The sequence below is a fragment of the Cloeon dipterum genome, chromosome X (assembly GCF_949628265.1).
Source record: "Cloeon dipterum chromosome X, ieCloDipt1.1, whole genome shotgun sequence".
NCBI classification, from domain to species: domain Eukaryota; kingdom Metazoa; phylum Arthropoda; class Insecta; order Ephemeroptera; family Baetidae; genus Cloeon; species Cloeon dipterum.
Window position 1 is genome coordinate 14373323 of NC_088790.1, and position 14751 is coordinate 14388073.

The following is a 14751-nucleotide window of genomic DNA, read 5'->3' on the forward strand; positions in this document are numbered from 1 at the left end:
TCTGCGGAATCGAGGCGATCGAGTGACGGTGACGGCTGGTCTGATAAAGCCAAGGCCGGATAAATGTTTGTCTTTGATATTTTGGACATTTAAATTCAGCTCTGGCCGTTTTCTAGAGGATTACATCAATCTGGTGAAGCCGATCTGCAGGTTGTTCATTTTTGCGATACCAGCACGATATTATGATTCTCTTTCAACTTAAAAAATCGCTTTTTTTAAGGTGGTTCACACCTGTGCTACGAAGGCACCTTGCATCATAAGGAGATTTTAGCGAATTCCAAAATGAGTTTTACTTCTCTTATCTCGATTAAAAGCCGTAATCATGCTCCTGTTTTCAAATTTCGAAACGAGCCCTATGCCGTTGTTGATTTTACATCTTGCTTGTTTTTAAACCAACTTTTTTTCTGAGTTGTCATTAAAATTAACACCTGCTGTCACGCCCATTTTTGTGCTCCACATTTTTTCGGCAGGAAATTATCTTGCTATTTACATAGGTCTTGTAATTTTAATGATAACATTTCTACTTGTTTGCAGGCTCTGTTTCCCTGATCCTGCCTGTCAAATCGTGCAGTAAAAATGTCGTCGTCAGCAATTTACTTCTTGGACATAAAAGGAAAGGTAACAATTGTTTGCAAGTTGAGCCCACGAAACAGGCATCTGAATCGTTCTCTGTTCCTCAGGTTCTGATCTCGCGGAACTACAGAGGTGACATAGACCTCGGTGTGATAGAAAAGTTCATGCCTCTGTTGATGGAAAAGGAGGAGGAGGGCACCCTGACTCCAATTTTGCAAACCAATGAATGCACTTTTGCTTACATCAAGTACAACAACCTTTACATCGTTTCGACCTCTAAGAAAAACGCGAACATCGCCCTAGTATTCGTCTTTCTCCACAAAATTGTTCAGGTATGGCTCAACTGGAAATTTTTACTGTTTCACTTTAATAATGTACTACACCCGACAGGTTATGAATGAGTATTTCAAAGAGATGGAAGAGGAGAGTATAAGGGACAATTTCGTCGTTATTTACGAGCTGATGGATGAGTTGTTGGACTTTGGATACCCCCAAACGACCGATAGCAAAATTCTGCAAGAGTATGGATTTAAATTGAGCCTAAAATTATGAATCTATCTTGCTATTTCTCTCAAGGTACATTACTCAAGAGGGCCACAAGCTGGAAGTGCAGCCAAGACCACCGCTTGCAGTGACAAACGCTGTTTCGTGGCGCTCTGAAGGCATCAAATACAGAAAGAATGAGGTCTTCCTTGATGTTATTGAATCCGTCAACCTGCTGGTTAGTGCCAGTCCTCTGTTGGCTCCTTTCGATATTTCACCTTTGAAATTTTCAGGCAAATGCCAACGGGAACGTCCTGCGTAGTGAAATCGTTGGTGCAATTAAAATGCGAGTTTACCTGTCTGGAATGCCAGAGTTAAGGCTTGGTCTCAACGACAAAGTGTTGTTTGAGAGCACTGGTCGAGGCAAATCAAAATCAGTCGAATTGGAGGATGTTAAATTCCACCAATGTGTCAGGCTGTCAAGGTAAGTTACATCAAAAGGGACAATAATTTTTTTCCATTTTTGTGATTGTTGCATTGTTAAGAATCTAATAAGGTTAAATGAATACTTTGTGGTCTAAGGAAATCATGTCAAATATAGCAAGGGAACTCTTTCATTATTTAATTTTAAAAAAATAAATTTAGATACAAAAATTTAGCTACATGACCTGGTAGTTAGCTCAGAAAGTTTTGAATTTTTTTCTCTAACAGTTAATGGGCTCTGCAAATTTCCTGGCAAATTAAAAAAAACTAGGGACTTTTCTAGAAAAAGATTTAGTTATTGTTAATATCAATTCTCAACCAATTAATCTTTATGGAATTCTTGAGTAATAAATAATCTTAAATGAGCTCGCTGCAATCTTAACACGTTTAATAAAATAACTAATCGTTCATGGACATAATTATAATATTAAATTATAATAATGCATGAATGTCATAGATTTCATAATAATTTCACGGCAGTTGCGAGTGCTGACAGATCCAATAATATTTGTGTATGCATTTCTATTGGCCTTAAAAATAGTATTTCATGGGAAGTGAAAATTTATTTACTCTTAGAACCTCATAAGTATTAAGAACAAAACAGGTTGCAAAAAATTTCAAGTTGCTATATTTTTACAAAATAAGTTTGTAATGAGTGTTTAATACTTCATTCAGGTTTGAAAATGACAGAACTATCTCGTTTATCCCTCCAGACGGTGAATTTGAGCTGATGTCTTACAGACTAAACACACACGTAAGTAAAATTCTCGAATCTATTTGCTTTTTTAACTGTCACCGCCGATCTTTAGGGGGCTTCGATTTTTTTTGCAGTAAGATTTGTTGAGCCATGCCATAATTTACGACTGTAATTAAATAAATTCCGAATTTCAGGTGAAGCCCTTGATCTGGATTGAGTCGGTGATTGAGCGGCACGCTCACAGCCGCGTCGAGTACATGATTAAGGCCAAGTCGCAGTTCAAGCGACGCTCCACGGCCAACAACGTGGAAATCATCATTCCTGTACCAGCTGACGCTGACTCGCCAAAATTCAAAACGACCATCGGCAGCGTCAAGTACGCTCCTGAGCAGAATGCCATCAACTGGACCATCAAGTCATTTCCGGTTAGAAATTTTCTTGCGACTTGTCGAAAGCCTGTACTGATTATTGCTTGCTTCAGGGTGGAAAGGAGTACTTAATGAGAGCGCACTTTGGGCTGCCCAGCGTCGAGAGCGAAGACTCGGAAGGAAAGCCTCCCATCCAAGTGAAATTTGAGATACCCTACTTCACAACTTCAGGAATTCAGGTGAGTTTGTGAGGTGTTTCGTTGAATCCTTGTTTTAGTTGCTCGTTTTCAGGTCCGCTACCTTAAAATTATCGAGAAGAGTGGCTACCAGGCATTGCCATGGGTCCGATACATCACCCAGAACGGCGACTACCAACTGCGAACCAACTGAAATACAAGCCCTTTTTGACACGAGAGACTTGATTTGTATTTTCGGTATCATGATCGCAAACTAAATAAATAATACTGTGTTATAATGTATATTTGGTTCTTTGTATTAAATATTTCAGTCAGAAAATTAATGATCAATTTGTCTATTTTGTCATTTTTATAGCGCTGAATCAAATCGCATTATTTGGAGAAAATTTTCTTATGAGTTTGGTAAGAGTTGAGTGTCCCAGCCAAAAACAGATATTTGTAGCAATCACACATTCCTGAACATTTCATCCTATGTTTTTGATAAAATCGTAAACCTCAAATGGATGGATATAACGGAAAAAAGATTTAAAATCCCATGATTACTTTCAGTTGAAATTATAACAATATCAAGTGCGACTGTGTTTATTCCAGTGAATTCATGAACGTGGGATTTTTTAAACCAGAAATTTGGAACTCATTGCATTTTGTCTAATTTCCTGCCAAGAACAATACCAAGCATTCTAGACTGGAATGTATTTCTTTTCTTGTATTCCTACTATTCTTTTTTTTAATTTATAACTACTTTGAAGAATTCCAAAGAATTTCAATTGATATCTAATAAATTTGAATGGTAGAAGGAATGTCTCAATATTTCAAAATAATGACTACTGATCTGACAGTTTATGTAATTTAATTTAACCTTGTCTGGCATCTACCAAGAATTCCATAATTGATGTTTCAAACAATGCGCTGTTAGATAAATAAGACAAGCATTGCGCGATCCACTTCTCTTTTATTCCAACTGTGCCTAGTCGAACAGAACACTTGACAAAATTAACAGTATTTATGTATATCTTTATTTGAACAAATTGATAAGAATTGCGTCCATTGAAATATTCATTGATCTTGTGACAAATCTTTTAACTTAAACAACCATGACTAGCTTTCCAAGCTTAACTGAAAACTAATAATTTGTTATTGGCTTGATTTAAAAGTAAAATTAGTTAATTGACAGTTAAGTTCACAGATCAACTGGACCAAAACATTGCATCTTGATTATTACCTGTCAGTGGCAGAGAAAAATAATTTATAATTATCTACTTACAAGTATGTATAAAATCAGTTTAAATAACAATAAATACCTCGCATGTGTCTGCGGCTGTGTGTTACTTTTCAGAGGGTGCGTTTCAAATTTTGAGCTTGCCCGAGCAATGTACATTGTTTGCAGCTTCTTTACAACACGATATACTATTATTCGATAGCAGGGAAGCCACCTCAAGCCACAACCACTTTCAGAAAAGGATAGTTAAATTTAGGCATTGGTAAATTAGTAGTAATACACCAACAGAACAACCCACAGACAAATCTTTGTGCTTGCCACTCCAGCAGATATTTACAAGTGTCAATGTTGAGCTAACTATTGTCAAACAGAACTGATTAAAATCAAATTTTGGCATCAAATGTGCACACATGAATTGGAGTAACAACAATTACGATGCACTGCACACGTTTCAAATGCGCAAAATGCAGTTAAATGCCCTCCAATAATTGCAAATAAAGAGCAGGACGATGAGATTCAGCGGCGAGAGGATCTGGTTAAGATTGCAAGCACCAAAAGTGGTTGGTTACCGTACATTTCAGCGGTGGCTCCCGTCGAAGATAGAAATGGCACAACATCGATAGTTAATCCGAATACATAGCAGGAATATAAATATTTATGCGTTTTTTCCTGGATGTGTTTCTTCTCCTCTTCTACTGTAGTTAGACAAAATATCCCGTCCGTTGTATTCTTAATCAAAGGTTGCAGTAAAAAAGGCGAGAGAACTCTGTATTCTTAAAATTAAGGCCCAGACCAAGAGCATCAATGGAATAACACCAAACAAGAATCCCTGAAAGATAGAAAACATAAATTAATGCGCGAATGGGTTCCATTTAGCAAATGTCAACGGGCAAAAAGGGAAACTCTAGCAGATTGATACAAAATGAAAACTAGGGCGCCGCTTTTTATTGATTAATTCATTCATTAAAATCAAAATCAATTTAAACAACAGAAGCTGAACAAGGCTTAAGTTGGATTTTGAGTTTGTGAGATTTTAGGACTTAAAATTCGCTAATTCCATCAAAGCAATTAAAAAGCCAGTCCTGTTATTTTAATGTATCACTGGATACCGGAACAAATAATTTAGCTTGGCTTTTAAGGATTAAACTTCAGGAGTCGAAGAATTCTGATTTAATAAACACAACTCAACATCCTATATGCTTTACTAGGTATCAAAATATGCAATGAAAAAACAATATTTTTATTTTATATAAATCTAATTGAAAATAAACAAACCCCATTATTTAAATTTTGACCTTTTTAAACGAATTGTCTGATGTTAAAACAGATTTCCAAATTATAATAATATCCAATCAAACACTAGAGCGACTTAAGCTTCAGCATCTTTGTTAAATCAAAGGATGGTAGACACAGGATACGACAGTCAAATTAGTTCCTCGTTACTTTGCTATTGTTTGCAAATGGCAAGTAACTAGGATCCAATCTATTGTCGTATCCTGTGTCTACCATCCTTAGTAAAATCAAATTAAAGAGTTGCAAAACTGTGTTATGTGATTTAATTGGTTCTTCGTTTGGATGAATAATTAAATCTGGAATTAAGCGAAACAACTCACAGAAAGTGACAATAACAGCAGCAAAAGAACTACCACAAAGCTTATCAATGGACCAAGCATTAAAAATCACATATCACAAAATAAACAGCTCGGCATAAAGTTGCATAATTATTGACGGAGGAGGGAGAGGCAGCATTTTTCAAAACAGTGCCATGCATCAAAACGAAGCAATAGTAGAAATCTGAACACTTCAAAGAATAATAATTACCTGTAGAAATAAAAATCCAGCAGTTAAAAGTAGACTACATAGAGAAGTGACACTCAGAAATATTTCAAGAAAATTACGATGAGAGTGCGTTATGCAACAGCCATGCGACAAACAAAACTGCAGCACAAATATAAATAGCAAGTGAAGGCACCTGAAAATGCAAAAAAATCATCCATAATTAATAAAGAAATGGCGTGGAGAATGGCCTTTCCAAAAGCCATACTCCAAAAATATTGTGTTCTTCTAGAGTCTAGTTTGGGTGAAATTAATGAAAAAATAGTGTAAAAATAATAAAGTGCATTTTGAGAATCATCATGCTTCTCTATGAATGTGGAAAACAACAACAACAAAACTTACAGTGGTTGATCGATTCTCCAGCCTTTTGTTCTCCTCCTTGAGGCGGTCCAGGTCTTTGGCTAATTCAGCCTTGCGCTGCTTGCATGACATGTACAGCTGCATCACTTTCACGAAATCCTGCTGCTTTGTGATCTAAAATGAAAGGGTTCAGCGCATTTCCTTTAAGACATGAAAGATTATTACTTCCGACATGTCCAGGCTGGACTCGTCTTCTGACGTGACATTCTCTCCACTTGGTTCTGGACTGGATTTCTTGCTCCCCTTGGAAGAGTTGGAAGCCTTCAGCGTTTTGTTTTCCTCCTCGAGTTGCAAGTGTTTCATTTTAAGCCTGCGGACAAAACCATTAACACAGAGAGCCAAACAAAAATGGTTAGACTAACGTTTTCAACTCCTCCTCCATTATGGATATCCAGTTTTGCAAGGACTTGCACTCTTGCTGTGAGTGCTGTAGTTCCTCGTTCTTTTTGTTGTCCTCTTGGAGGACCTTGCCTGAAATCTGCTTGCACGAGGCCACTTCTTCCTCCAAGCTCTTGACAGTGTCCTTCATCTTTTCAGCCTCGTTACGACTCTGCTTCTCATTTTGCTGAGATTCTAAGAGTTGTCCTGAAATATTTATTAGAAACGCTAAATAAATTACCAGAGCAATTTGCGCATTTTACTTCTCAGTCTTTCGACCTCTTCGCTTCGCTGGCGAGCCCTGTTGTTGGCTTCCTGCAAAACCGTCTGAAGTTGCAGGTACTGCGCTTGCAGGGTCTGAGAGGAAGAGACCAAGTTCAGCATCTGCTCCTCCAGTCGCCTTCCACACGAGTTTCCACCCTGTTCCAGGAACTGTCAAATTAAGTAATTGTAGCCAGATGGAGTATTTTTAATAGAATTTTTGAAAAAAATTACGCGGTTCCAAATTTTTCATTTTTTTTAATTTCCACCATTAATTTAACTATGAGCGTGTCTATTGATCAGAAAAAATGAAACAGAAAAAATAAAGCTTGAATTTATGAATACAAACCAACTAAAACTTCTACAAACCGTATAATTTATGCACGCGATTTTCCTAGAACACGATTCTGTTCAAAATTTTGTGAAAAATGACAAACTTTTGCAAAAGTAAAAAAATCGCATATCATTAATTTTGTCTCACTGGGTAGATTCCAAAACTGTACAGTTAATTGAAATTCGACCACTTGTCAAGTAATTTTGACAGTTAGAAATTTCATAAACTTTTGAATTTAAATTACGGAGGCGTTGATTTAGCCAATAGCCAACCATTAAAAACGGGAACCATTCCATTGACAAATTTCATCTTTTATCAAACGCCATCAAATGGTAACGAAAAGCTCCCATGTTCCTCCCATTTAAAGGTGCATTCCCCTCACAAGAAATGTTTTACTTAATATTGTAAATATCATTCTATGCTGGTCTATGTAACCCATAAATTGCAACAAACAGGTAAAATTGAAATATTACCTTCAAATGAACCAATTTTTTCCTCCATTCCAAAACCCTCAATAAGAAATTAGTTTCCATGAAGCGTCAGTTAAAAATAATACGGAAAAATGTTAAAGCAGTTCAAATTTGTTTGATAATTAAAAGGTTTGTTTCTATTAATTTTCTCTCATGATCAAATTTATATATATGAGGAAGTAAACTGCATCGTTCTCTCACCTGGATATGTCCACGGAGTACTTCAGATTCATCGTTAAGTTTTTTACATTCAAATTGGGCAGTGTCAAGCTCGTTTTTCAGCTGCGTGACTTTAGCGTCTGAAGACTGTTTCATATCACGCGCCTCTTCCAGCAGCTCTGTTTGCAACAATTTCATTTCAGAACGGTTCAATTCCAAGGACAGGCACAGTGAACCGTGCATACTGACCTGTCATTACCACCACCATGCTTTTATAGAACTCAACATGAAACAAAGAGCTTGCTAGGCACTCTACAACAACCATTAGTGCATGCAAACGGTGACAGAAATTAATAAAATCAAACAAAATACATGCTAGGAGAAATCAAGAAATTGATTAAAACACCAACTAACTGAAAGTCCATTGTGTCCAAACTTGGGAATTTCAGACGTTGTTTTGGGGAGGGAAATGGGAGTATGAATCCCATTTTTGAACTTGAAGCAAGATTTCAGGGATGATTTGGAAGATCAATCAAAACGTGGCAATGAGTGACAAAATACAACAAAATGATCTGTGCAATGTTTCATTCAACACAAACTGATTTGACATAAACATAGATTGGTCTGAAAGTAATACCAGAATTTCCCAAGTCGCAAAACGTAAGAAATGTGATCAAAGAATATGAAGGCAACATAAAAGGTACACAAATCTAGCCACATGCTGAGCAACAAATTTGTGGAAATTCGTTACACAAAGAGTTAATATAAATTTTTCCCAGTACTATTGCATCCCCTACCTTGCATCTCCTCCAGCTGCTGATTGAGTTTATTTACAGTTTCAGACTGTGGCACTTCATCATCATCAGGTACCTGTAATTTAAGCATGAAATTGTAAAATAATTAATACATAATCACTCTGAGCACGACCTTATTAGATTTGACATCATTGCTCGTCTTTTCATCCAGATCCTCTTTGACAAGACGAATTCTCTCAACCAAATCTCTGACCACCCCATCCCGCAATTCAATTTCCATTTGGGCGTTCTTTAGTTGCTCTGAAAATGACACAAAAAATGAGATTGAAAAAGTTGGCAAGGCAGGTGAAAAGCACCTATGAGGTCCTCAACAACTTGGTGACTTTTGTGCAGATCTTCCTCCATTGTTTCCAGGCGCTGCTTCAGTTTCTCCACCTCGTCATTGAACTGAGTGACTTCTTTAGTTGTGATTTCCGGCAAATCCTCAATCTTCTTGAGAATCAGTTCGCCATCTAAAATCAAAGCTTTTTAAATTTGCTTAAGTCGCTCACGCAAAAATCAAAACAAAATACCTGGCAAGTCGACGGTGTGATCGAGATCAATTTTAGCTTTAGAATTTGAGTCGTTGAGGGAGAGCTCGTCGTTGTTGCAGAGGTCGATGCACGACCTCCTGTGTTGATTGTCCATATTCACTTGCAGACAGGCTTGCAGATCAGCCTTTTCCTGCTCCAGGTGCTCGATGGCCTCGGCCTGCTGCTCCTCGCTCTCCTTTAGCTTCTGCGTCAGCTCCTCCACCGTCTGCTGAACTAGTTTGTACTTCTGAGCAAGGTCCTGGCAGTCTTTCTGGTTTTGATCGCACGAATTCCGCAGCAGCGCACACTCATCTTCCGAATTGCTCAAGGCCCTGAAGTATTTTATGTTATTATTTACAAAATTTTATATCTTAAATCTTAACCTTTCAATGTCTTTCAGTTTCAAAACGGCTTCCACCTTTTCCTGAACAACTTTTTTCAAGGCCTCCTTGGCTGCTGCTTGGTAACTGTCCTTTTCGTCTAACAACCTGCGCACTTCCTCGCGGACCTTCTCTTCAGGGAAATTCTAAACAGATCATTGTAATTTTATTTATTTAATATATTTTTTAATGAAAGTCACCTTAGAACATGTAAGAAGTTGATTCTCAAGGAGCTCAATTTTGGACAGAAGTCTATCCTCCTCGATCAGCGCCTTCCACGCCTTGTCCACAGCCACAACCATATTGCTAACGAGACTCTGCATGGTCGCTAATTTGTTCTCAAGCAGTTGTTCACGGTGCAGACACTCCTAAAATTAAAATGAGCTTAACAGAGCAAACAATTTTCTTTTCCCCGCATATTTGCGTTGGTATGCGGTTTGCATTTCATTGCGTTCAACTGCACTAGGACAGTTTAACTGTTTTATATAGCTACATAATTCAATTTGTCCCTACTACTATCTTTTTTTTTGTCAAACTGCATTATTATTAATGAGTTCATAACACGACAAATTATACATTTTATTACAAAGGGGAGGGAAAAAATCATTGTGCAATTGAGATAACGGCATGTTAAGTAATCTATTTATAAAGAGTGTTGTTAATCAATTAAGATTAAATTTTATAGCTACACCTATAGGTTCAAAATAATGTTTTAAAATGTTATGAGAGCTTACTTAGTAAATTGATATTAATGTTAATGATTTAAAAATCGTTTCATTCACTTTTCATGCTGAAAGAATTTAAAATGAAAAACATTTGTAATAAATCATAACATCAAAATTAAAAAATTAAACTGAGAAAAACTGCAAACTGCTGAATGGCTCTATTTAGCAGTTCGCAGCCGTCAAAAAGGTACAAGAGAATTTTTCCTTCGTGCTAGAAAAAATTAGCATTTCTCTTTCACTTTTACTCAGAAATGATTTTAGCTGGACGTTTCTGACCATCGCTGATTTACATTTCTCTGCAATAAAACGGTTATAAATTTTGTTTTGGAGGTAAATTACTGCTGAGGAATGCTGGGCCAAAACAGTTACTGTACAGTACGAGAATGTGTTGTTTAATTTTTCCTTAGAATTATCAGTATTATTAGCTATCCGCTCAGAATTAATTTTTCGCACAGAGTAGAGCCATTCAGTTTTTCTTATATATATAAAGATTAAACCTAATGTGGTTTTATTTCTTGTCTTAAAACACATGGACATACTTGGATGAAGTGCTTCAGCTGGTACATGTCTTCGAGGGGTACGGTGCCGACCGAGCTGACCACCGTGGTCGATGGACTCGCCTTGGCCTCTTTCCCGTCAGCCAAGTACAGCTTGAGAGTGGCGATGATGCAGCCGTGGGTCACTTTCCTCGTATTCTCCATCACATCCACTCCAAACTGGACTATGTCCGACGAGCAAACCTCCCGCGGCGGAGACTCCTCAGCGCCCTTGCTAAGCCGTTGGTTATTGACGAAGGTGCCATTGCTGCTCTTTGTGTCTTGAAGGAAAAACTGTGCAACAAGTAAATTAATTTGTTAGTTTGCGAGATAAAAGGGGAAGGAGAGCAGATAATTGCACCTGATTTGAGAGCAATTTTTCATTTTTACCTTAAACCTTTCTTGAAACAAAGAAGCTCTGCACATCAAAAATGAAGTAAATTTGATCATTATTGGCTGAAGCAATAGGTAGATTGATTTGTGAATTCTAGTAACATCATCTATATAGTGTGATAAAATCCCTTTTTTTTCAAAAATGTATAGAAATATTTTACGGATTTTCTACGTTTTTCGCTTCACTATTCCATCCTCCTCTTCGCGGTCCATCAAATGGTGTGAGGGGAATAAATCAGGATTTTCAGTACGCAGAATTTGATGTTCGCTTCTTTTGAATCACTTTAATTTTGTAATAGATTTACTCGAGTAACTACCAACCATGGTAAATTTCAGCTTAGTCTGAATTTATTTGAGGAAAATATATAAAAATGATTTTACTTGGTGACTTTTACACCCGTTTCCTCTCTTTTATTTCCCCCTCTAATGCCATTATTTCCCTCCTGCAGAAGTGAAGGTATAAGGAAAATTTTCGAGAAATGAAAAAAATTAACAAAAAGTGTTATAGGCGAGAAAAAAATCAAATAAATTCATCCCATCCATATTAGTTTGAAATTATAAATAAAAATTGCAACAAATCTTCGTTTGCATTCATGAGTCGTTATTTCCTTTAAAAATTTCCTCGAAATAACTTATTCCTACCTCCAGCTTTATTCGAGGTCACAAGCAAGCAACTTAAAAATAATTGAGAAATTTAATGAAGGAGATAATTGCAAAGAATTATCAAAATAAGGTAAAAAGAAGGAAGCTTAGAACATTAGATGTTGCCAACTCTGATTGAAATTTATATCTTTAAAAATTACAATGAGCGTTTACATTTAACTATGTTTAAAAATCAGAGCAGCTTGGACTCTGGAGTGCCTATTTTAATTTAAAGATGACAGAAGCTACTCGTCTTGATCACGTATAATTATGCCAATTTTAATGAAGAGTTGTATCATTCTGAGACGTTTTGATGAATTAAACTTCATGAAGTGGCTTGATCCATGATCCAGGACAAAAACTGAACAATTTTAAAAATAAGAGAAGGTTGTCATAAGGTAATCGGAGAGTTTGTCACCTCAACTAAAAAGTTTAGGCGGAGCTTTGCAGGCCAGCAATTAATAAAAATTTGCATTGTTGGCTATAGCAAGAGGTTCATCGAGTCTGTTGTTAGTGGATTTTTGCAAAAGTGTATGCAATAATTAAATCAGGGCACTCGAATTTCAGATTTCAAAAAATTTCTCGAAAAAATTTCGCTTCATTTCGGTTCTTTTCTCGTCGCGGTCTATCCAACGGTGTGAAAATTTTGTGGTAAATATTTTCTTTGATGACGAAATAATTCACGATTTTCAATCGGCAGACATTGCTCGTCACCGCTTGAATACCATACAAACTTTTCTCGCAGATTTAAATGGCAAGATTAAGGGGCACTCTCAAATTCCATTAGGAACTATATGAAAATGTAAAAAGGATTTTTGCAATTTATCTGTACAGCTTATTTATTACTTAAAGGTATCTTTGTTATAGTATGTAATTTACCTTTCCGTTCTCATACCACAGCAATGCGTGGTTGCGCGAGAGGACTTTGCAGTCAAAGATGGCATTGTTAGCAGCAGGTCGGGCCCTGGCCACCGACCTGCCGATCTTGACCGGCTGGTCCAGGTACAGGGTGCGCTCCTGGAAGGGGTGCGAATTTGGCCGGCACATCAGGACTGCCTTGGCGGTCATGTTGGATCACAGAAGGCAGTCTTGATTTATCGGGTCGAACCTGAGATTAACTGTCGAACAGGTGCATCACGGCGCTGGCCCTGAGAGCAGACATTGTTCAGGACTAATTAGACCTGAGATACATGGGAATATTAATTAAGAGAACAATGTTTGGTGCGAAATTGTCCCAGGAAATCTAATTATTGAAGGGAGCGATGGGTGCAGAGATTGGTTGTTGTGCCAGTGCGAACATTGCAATCACAATAATAAAATCCAGTATTCAGTTCCCTACCGCCAAACTTGTACACGAAAGTATTTTTTACTTTCGTTTGTAAACAGAGCGCTGAATATTTTATTGGCAAAACAATTAACCTCGATTTCCACGCGTAAAACTCGATTTTCTGGCTTGAATTGTGAAATTGCTGACGGGGAAATTGTGAGCATGAGGGTGAAGAGTGCTGAGAGCTGCAGGTAATAGAGAAATTCCCTTCACAAAGCGTTTTCTCGATGTTAGGTGTACAAGCTGAGCACAATAATATACATAAATATAATCATGTTGTGCGAAGGGAGTGTTGCGACAGTGGAACGGAGACGCGTTCGACCCTTCAGGTGGCCCTCTCGGGTCAGGACGACTTGGAATCCAGTCTGCAAGACGACGGCTTACCTCGTGGGCATCATCGGTGAGGGTCAAGACCGGCCGATCGGCCGAAATTCCGCCGAAAGCGAGGCCAAAACACAGAACTGGCTCGAGAGCAATCACAACCACAATCGACAACTTCAGCTGAGAATCAACCAGGTGGCTCTGCAGGCGACAAGGCCTCCAGCCGTGCCAAGTTTCAAGAAGAAATAAGGCGTGGCCACTGGCCACTCTGCTGTGTCCCTAGCTGTGGCCTAGCTTCTGTTGGCAAAATTTTTTCAAGGATCTCTCCTGAAAAATTTAAAAAGGAAAAACAAGCAACAAGTTTCCCGATGCAAACCTTCCATTTTAAAACATTATTTTATTACTTTTGCAGTACATATAATATTATTCTTAAGAGCTAAGCGATCGAATGTTTCGTTAGTCGTGGACCAGCAAACTTGACGAAAATTAATAAACCAGCATTTTTCAACCGAATAGTGTTATAAAATATAATATAGTATTGAGTATTGACTTATTAGGACTATGAATCTAAAACACTAAATTAAAAGTAAAAATTACGTAAATTAGTTAAATATTCCAATTTAACCCGTTCTTGCGGGAGGCTTTAGAATTTTGGCCTTGATACATTATTGATTTTTACAATTTTACATTTTGAACAATTTTGAAAAAAATTAACGCGGCTTTTTAGCTGTGTTTCTTAAAGAAACTCCCTTTCCATTTTGTTATTTTTCAAAGCAAATAAATGTCGGACCGTCAGTACACACCACAGCATTTACTAGTTCAAAATTGAATTATTTTATTTTTTTCTATTTCTATACTATATTTTTAAAGTATTTTGAAATATATCGTCCTAGCAGCGTAGAAAAAACTGAATTTCCTTCTTTGAATAAAAGGCAACAATCAGTGCGACAGTGTAAATTTTAGTGTTTGTAGTGTAGTGTGTGTTTGTTGAGCCATGCGTATTTTCTACGCTGCCCGCCAGATGAGTGCCTTTTTAACATTAAAATTTGTCAGAAGAATTAAAAATGCAGCTTCTTCGGTGTGTATAGCATGCTGTTTATTTTTCTAAACTTCAACAGAAATGTCCTCAACAATTAAAATTTGGAAAATTTGTGTAAAGTGCAAATTGTTTTTGTGCTATTTTAATTGTACTATCTCGCAATCTCGAATGGAGCATAAAAAAACAAAATATATTTACAGGTTAAATTGTTTTTTTTTTAAAGCATAGTATCATAATCCTGAA

At 37.1% G+C, this 14751-nt stretch overlaps 2 protein-coding genes across 6 annotated transcripts; one reads left to right on the top strand and one right to left on the bottom strand.

Annotated features, from left to right (window-relative positions):
* The first annotated feature begins 1 nt into the window (after position 1).
* Positions 2-3083, top strand: AP-1mu (adaptor protein complex 1, mu subunit). The gene is made up of 10 exons (XM_065492445.1): positions 2-150; positions 535-618; positions 681-905; positions 964-1094; positions 1150-1294; positions 1350-1540; positions 2215-2293; positions 2431-2661; positions 2718-2843; positions 2896-3083. Exons 2-10 carry the CDS (start codon positions 577-579, stop codon positions 2992-2994), a joined length of 1269 nt encoding a protein of 422 aa, XP_065348517.1. The 5' UTR covers positions 2-150; positions 535-576; the 3' UTR covers positions 2995-3083.
* Positions 3084-3733: 650 nt separating this feature from the next.
* LOC135945055 (sarcolemmal membrane-associated protein-like) lies at positions 3734-13680 on the bottom strand. Of its 5 annotated transcripts, XR_010575395.1 has the most exons (17): positions 13533-13680; positions 12701-12969; positions 10790-11080; positions 9726-9893; positions 9529-9671; positions 9146-9477; positions 8930-9097; positions 8746-8873; positions 8616-8688; positions 8068-8130; positions 7861-7997; positions 6858-7026; positions 6579-6801; positions 6382-6526; positions 6199-6330; positions 5842-5992; positions 3734-4849 (listed from the first exon to the last, which is right to left on the bottom strand). XR_010575395.1 is itself a non-coding variant. In XM_065492442.1 (16 exons), exons 2-16 carry the CDS (start codon positions 12887-12889, stop codon positions 4751-4753), a joined length of 2448 nt encoding a protein of 815 aa, XP_065348514.1. In that variant the 5' UTR covers positions 12890-12969; positions 13533-13680; the 3' UTR covers positions 3734-4750. The 5 variants fall into 5 exon arrangements, 4 of the variants coding, with proteins under 4 accessions (XP_065348514.1, XP_065348515.1, XP_065348513.1 ...); XM_065492442.1 differs by lacking the exon at positions 5842-5992 and having other exon boundaries at positions 8930-9085; XM_065492443.1 differs by lacking the exon at positions 5842-5992 and having other exon boundaries at positions 6858-7014.
* Between the last annotated feature and the right edge of the window lie 1071 nt (positions 13681-14751).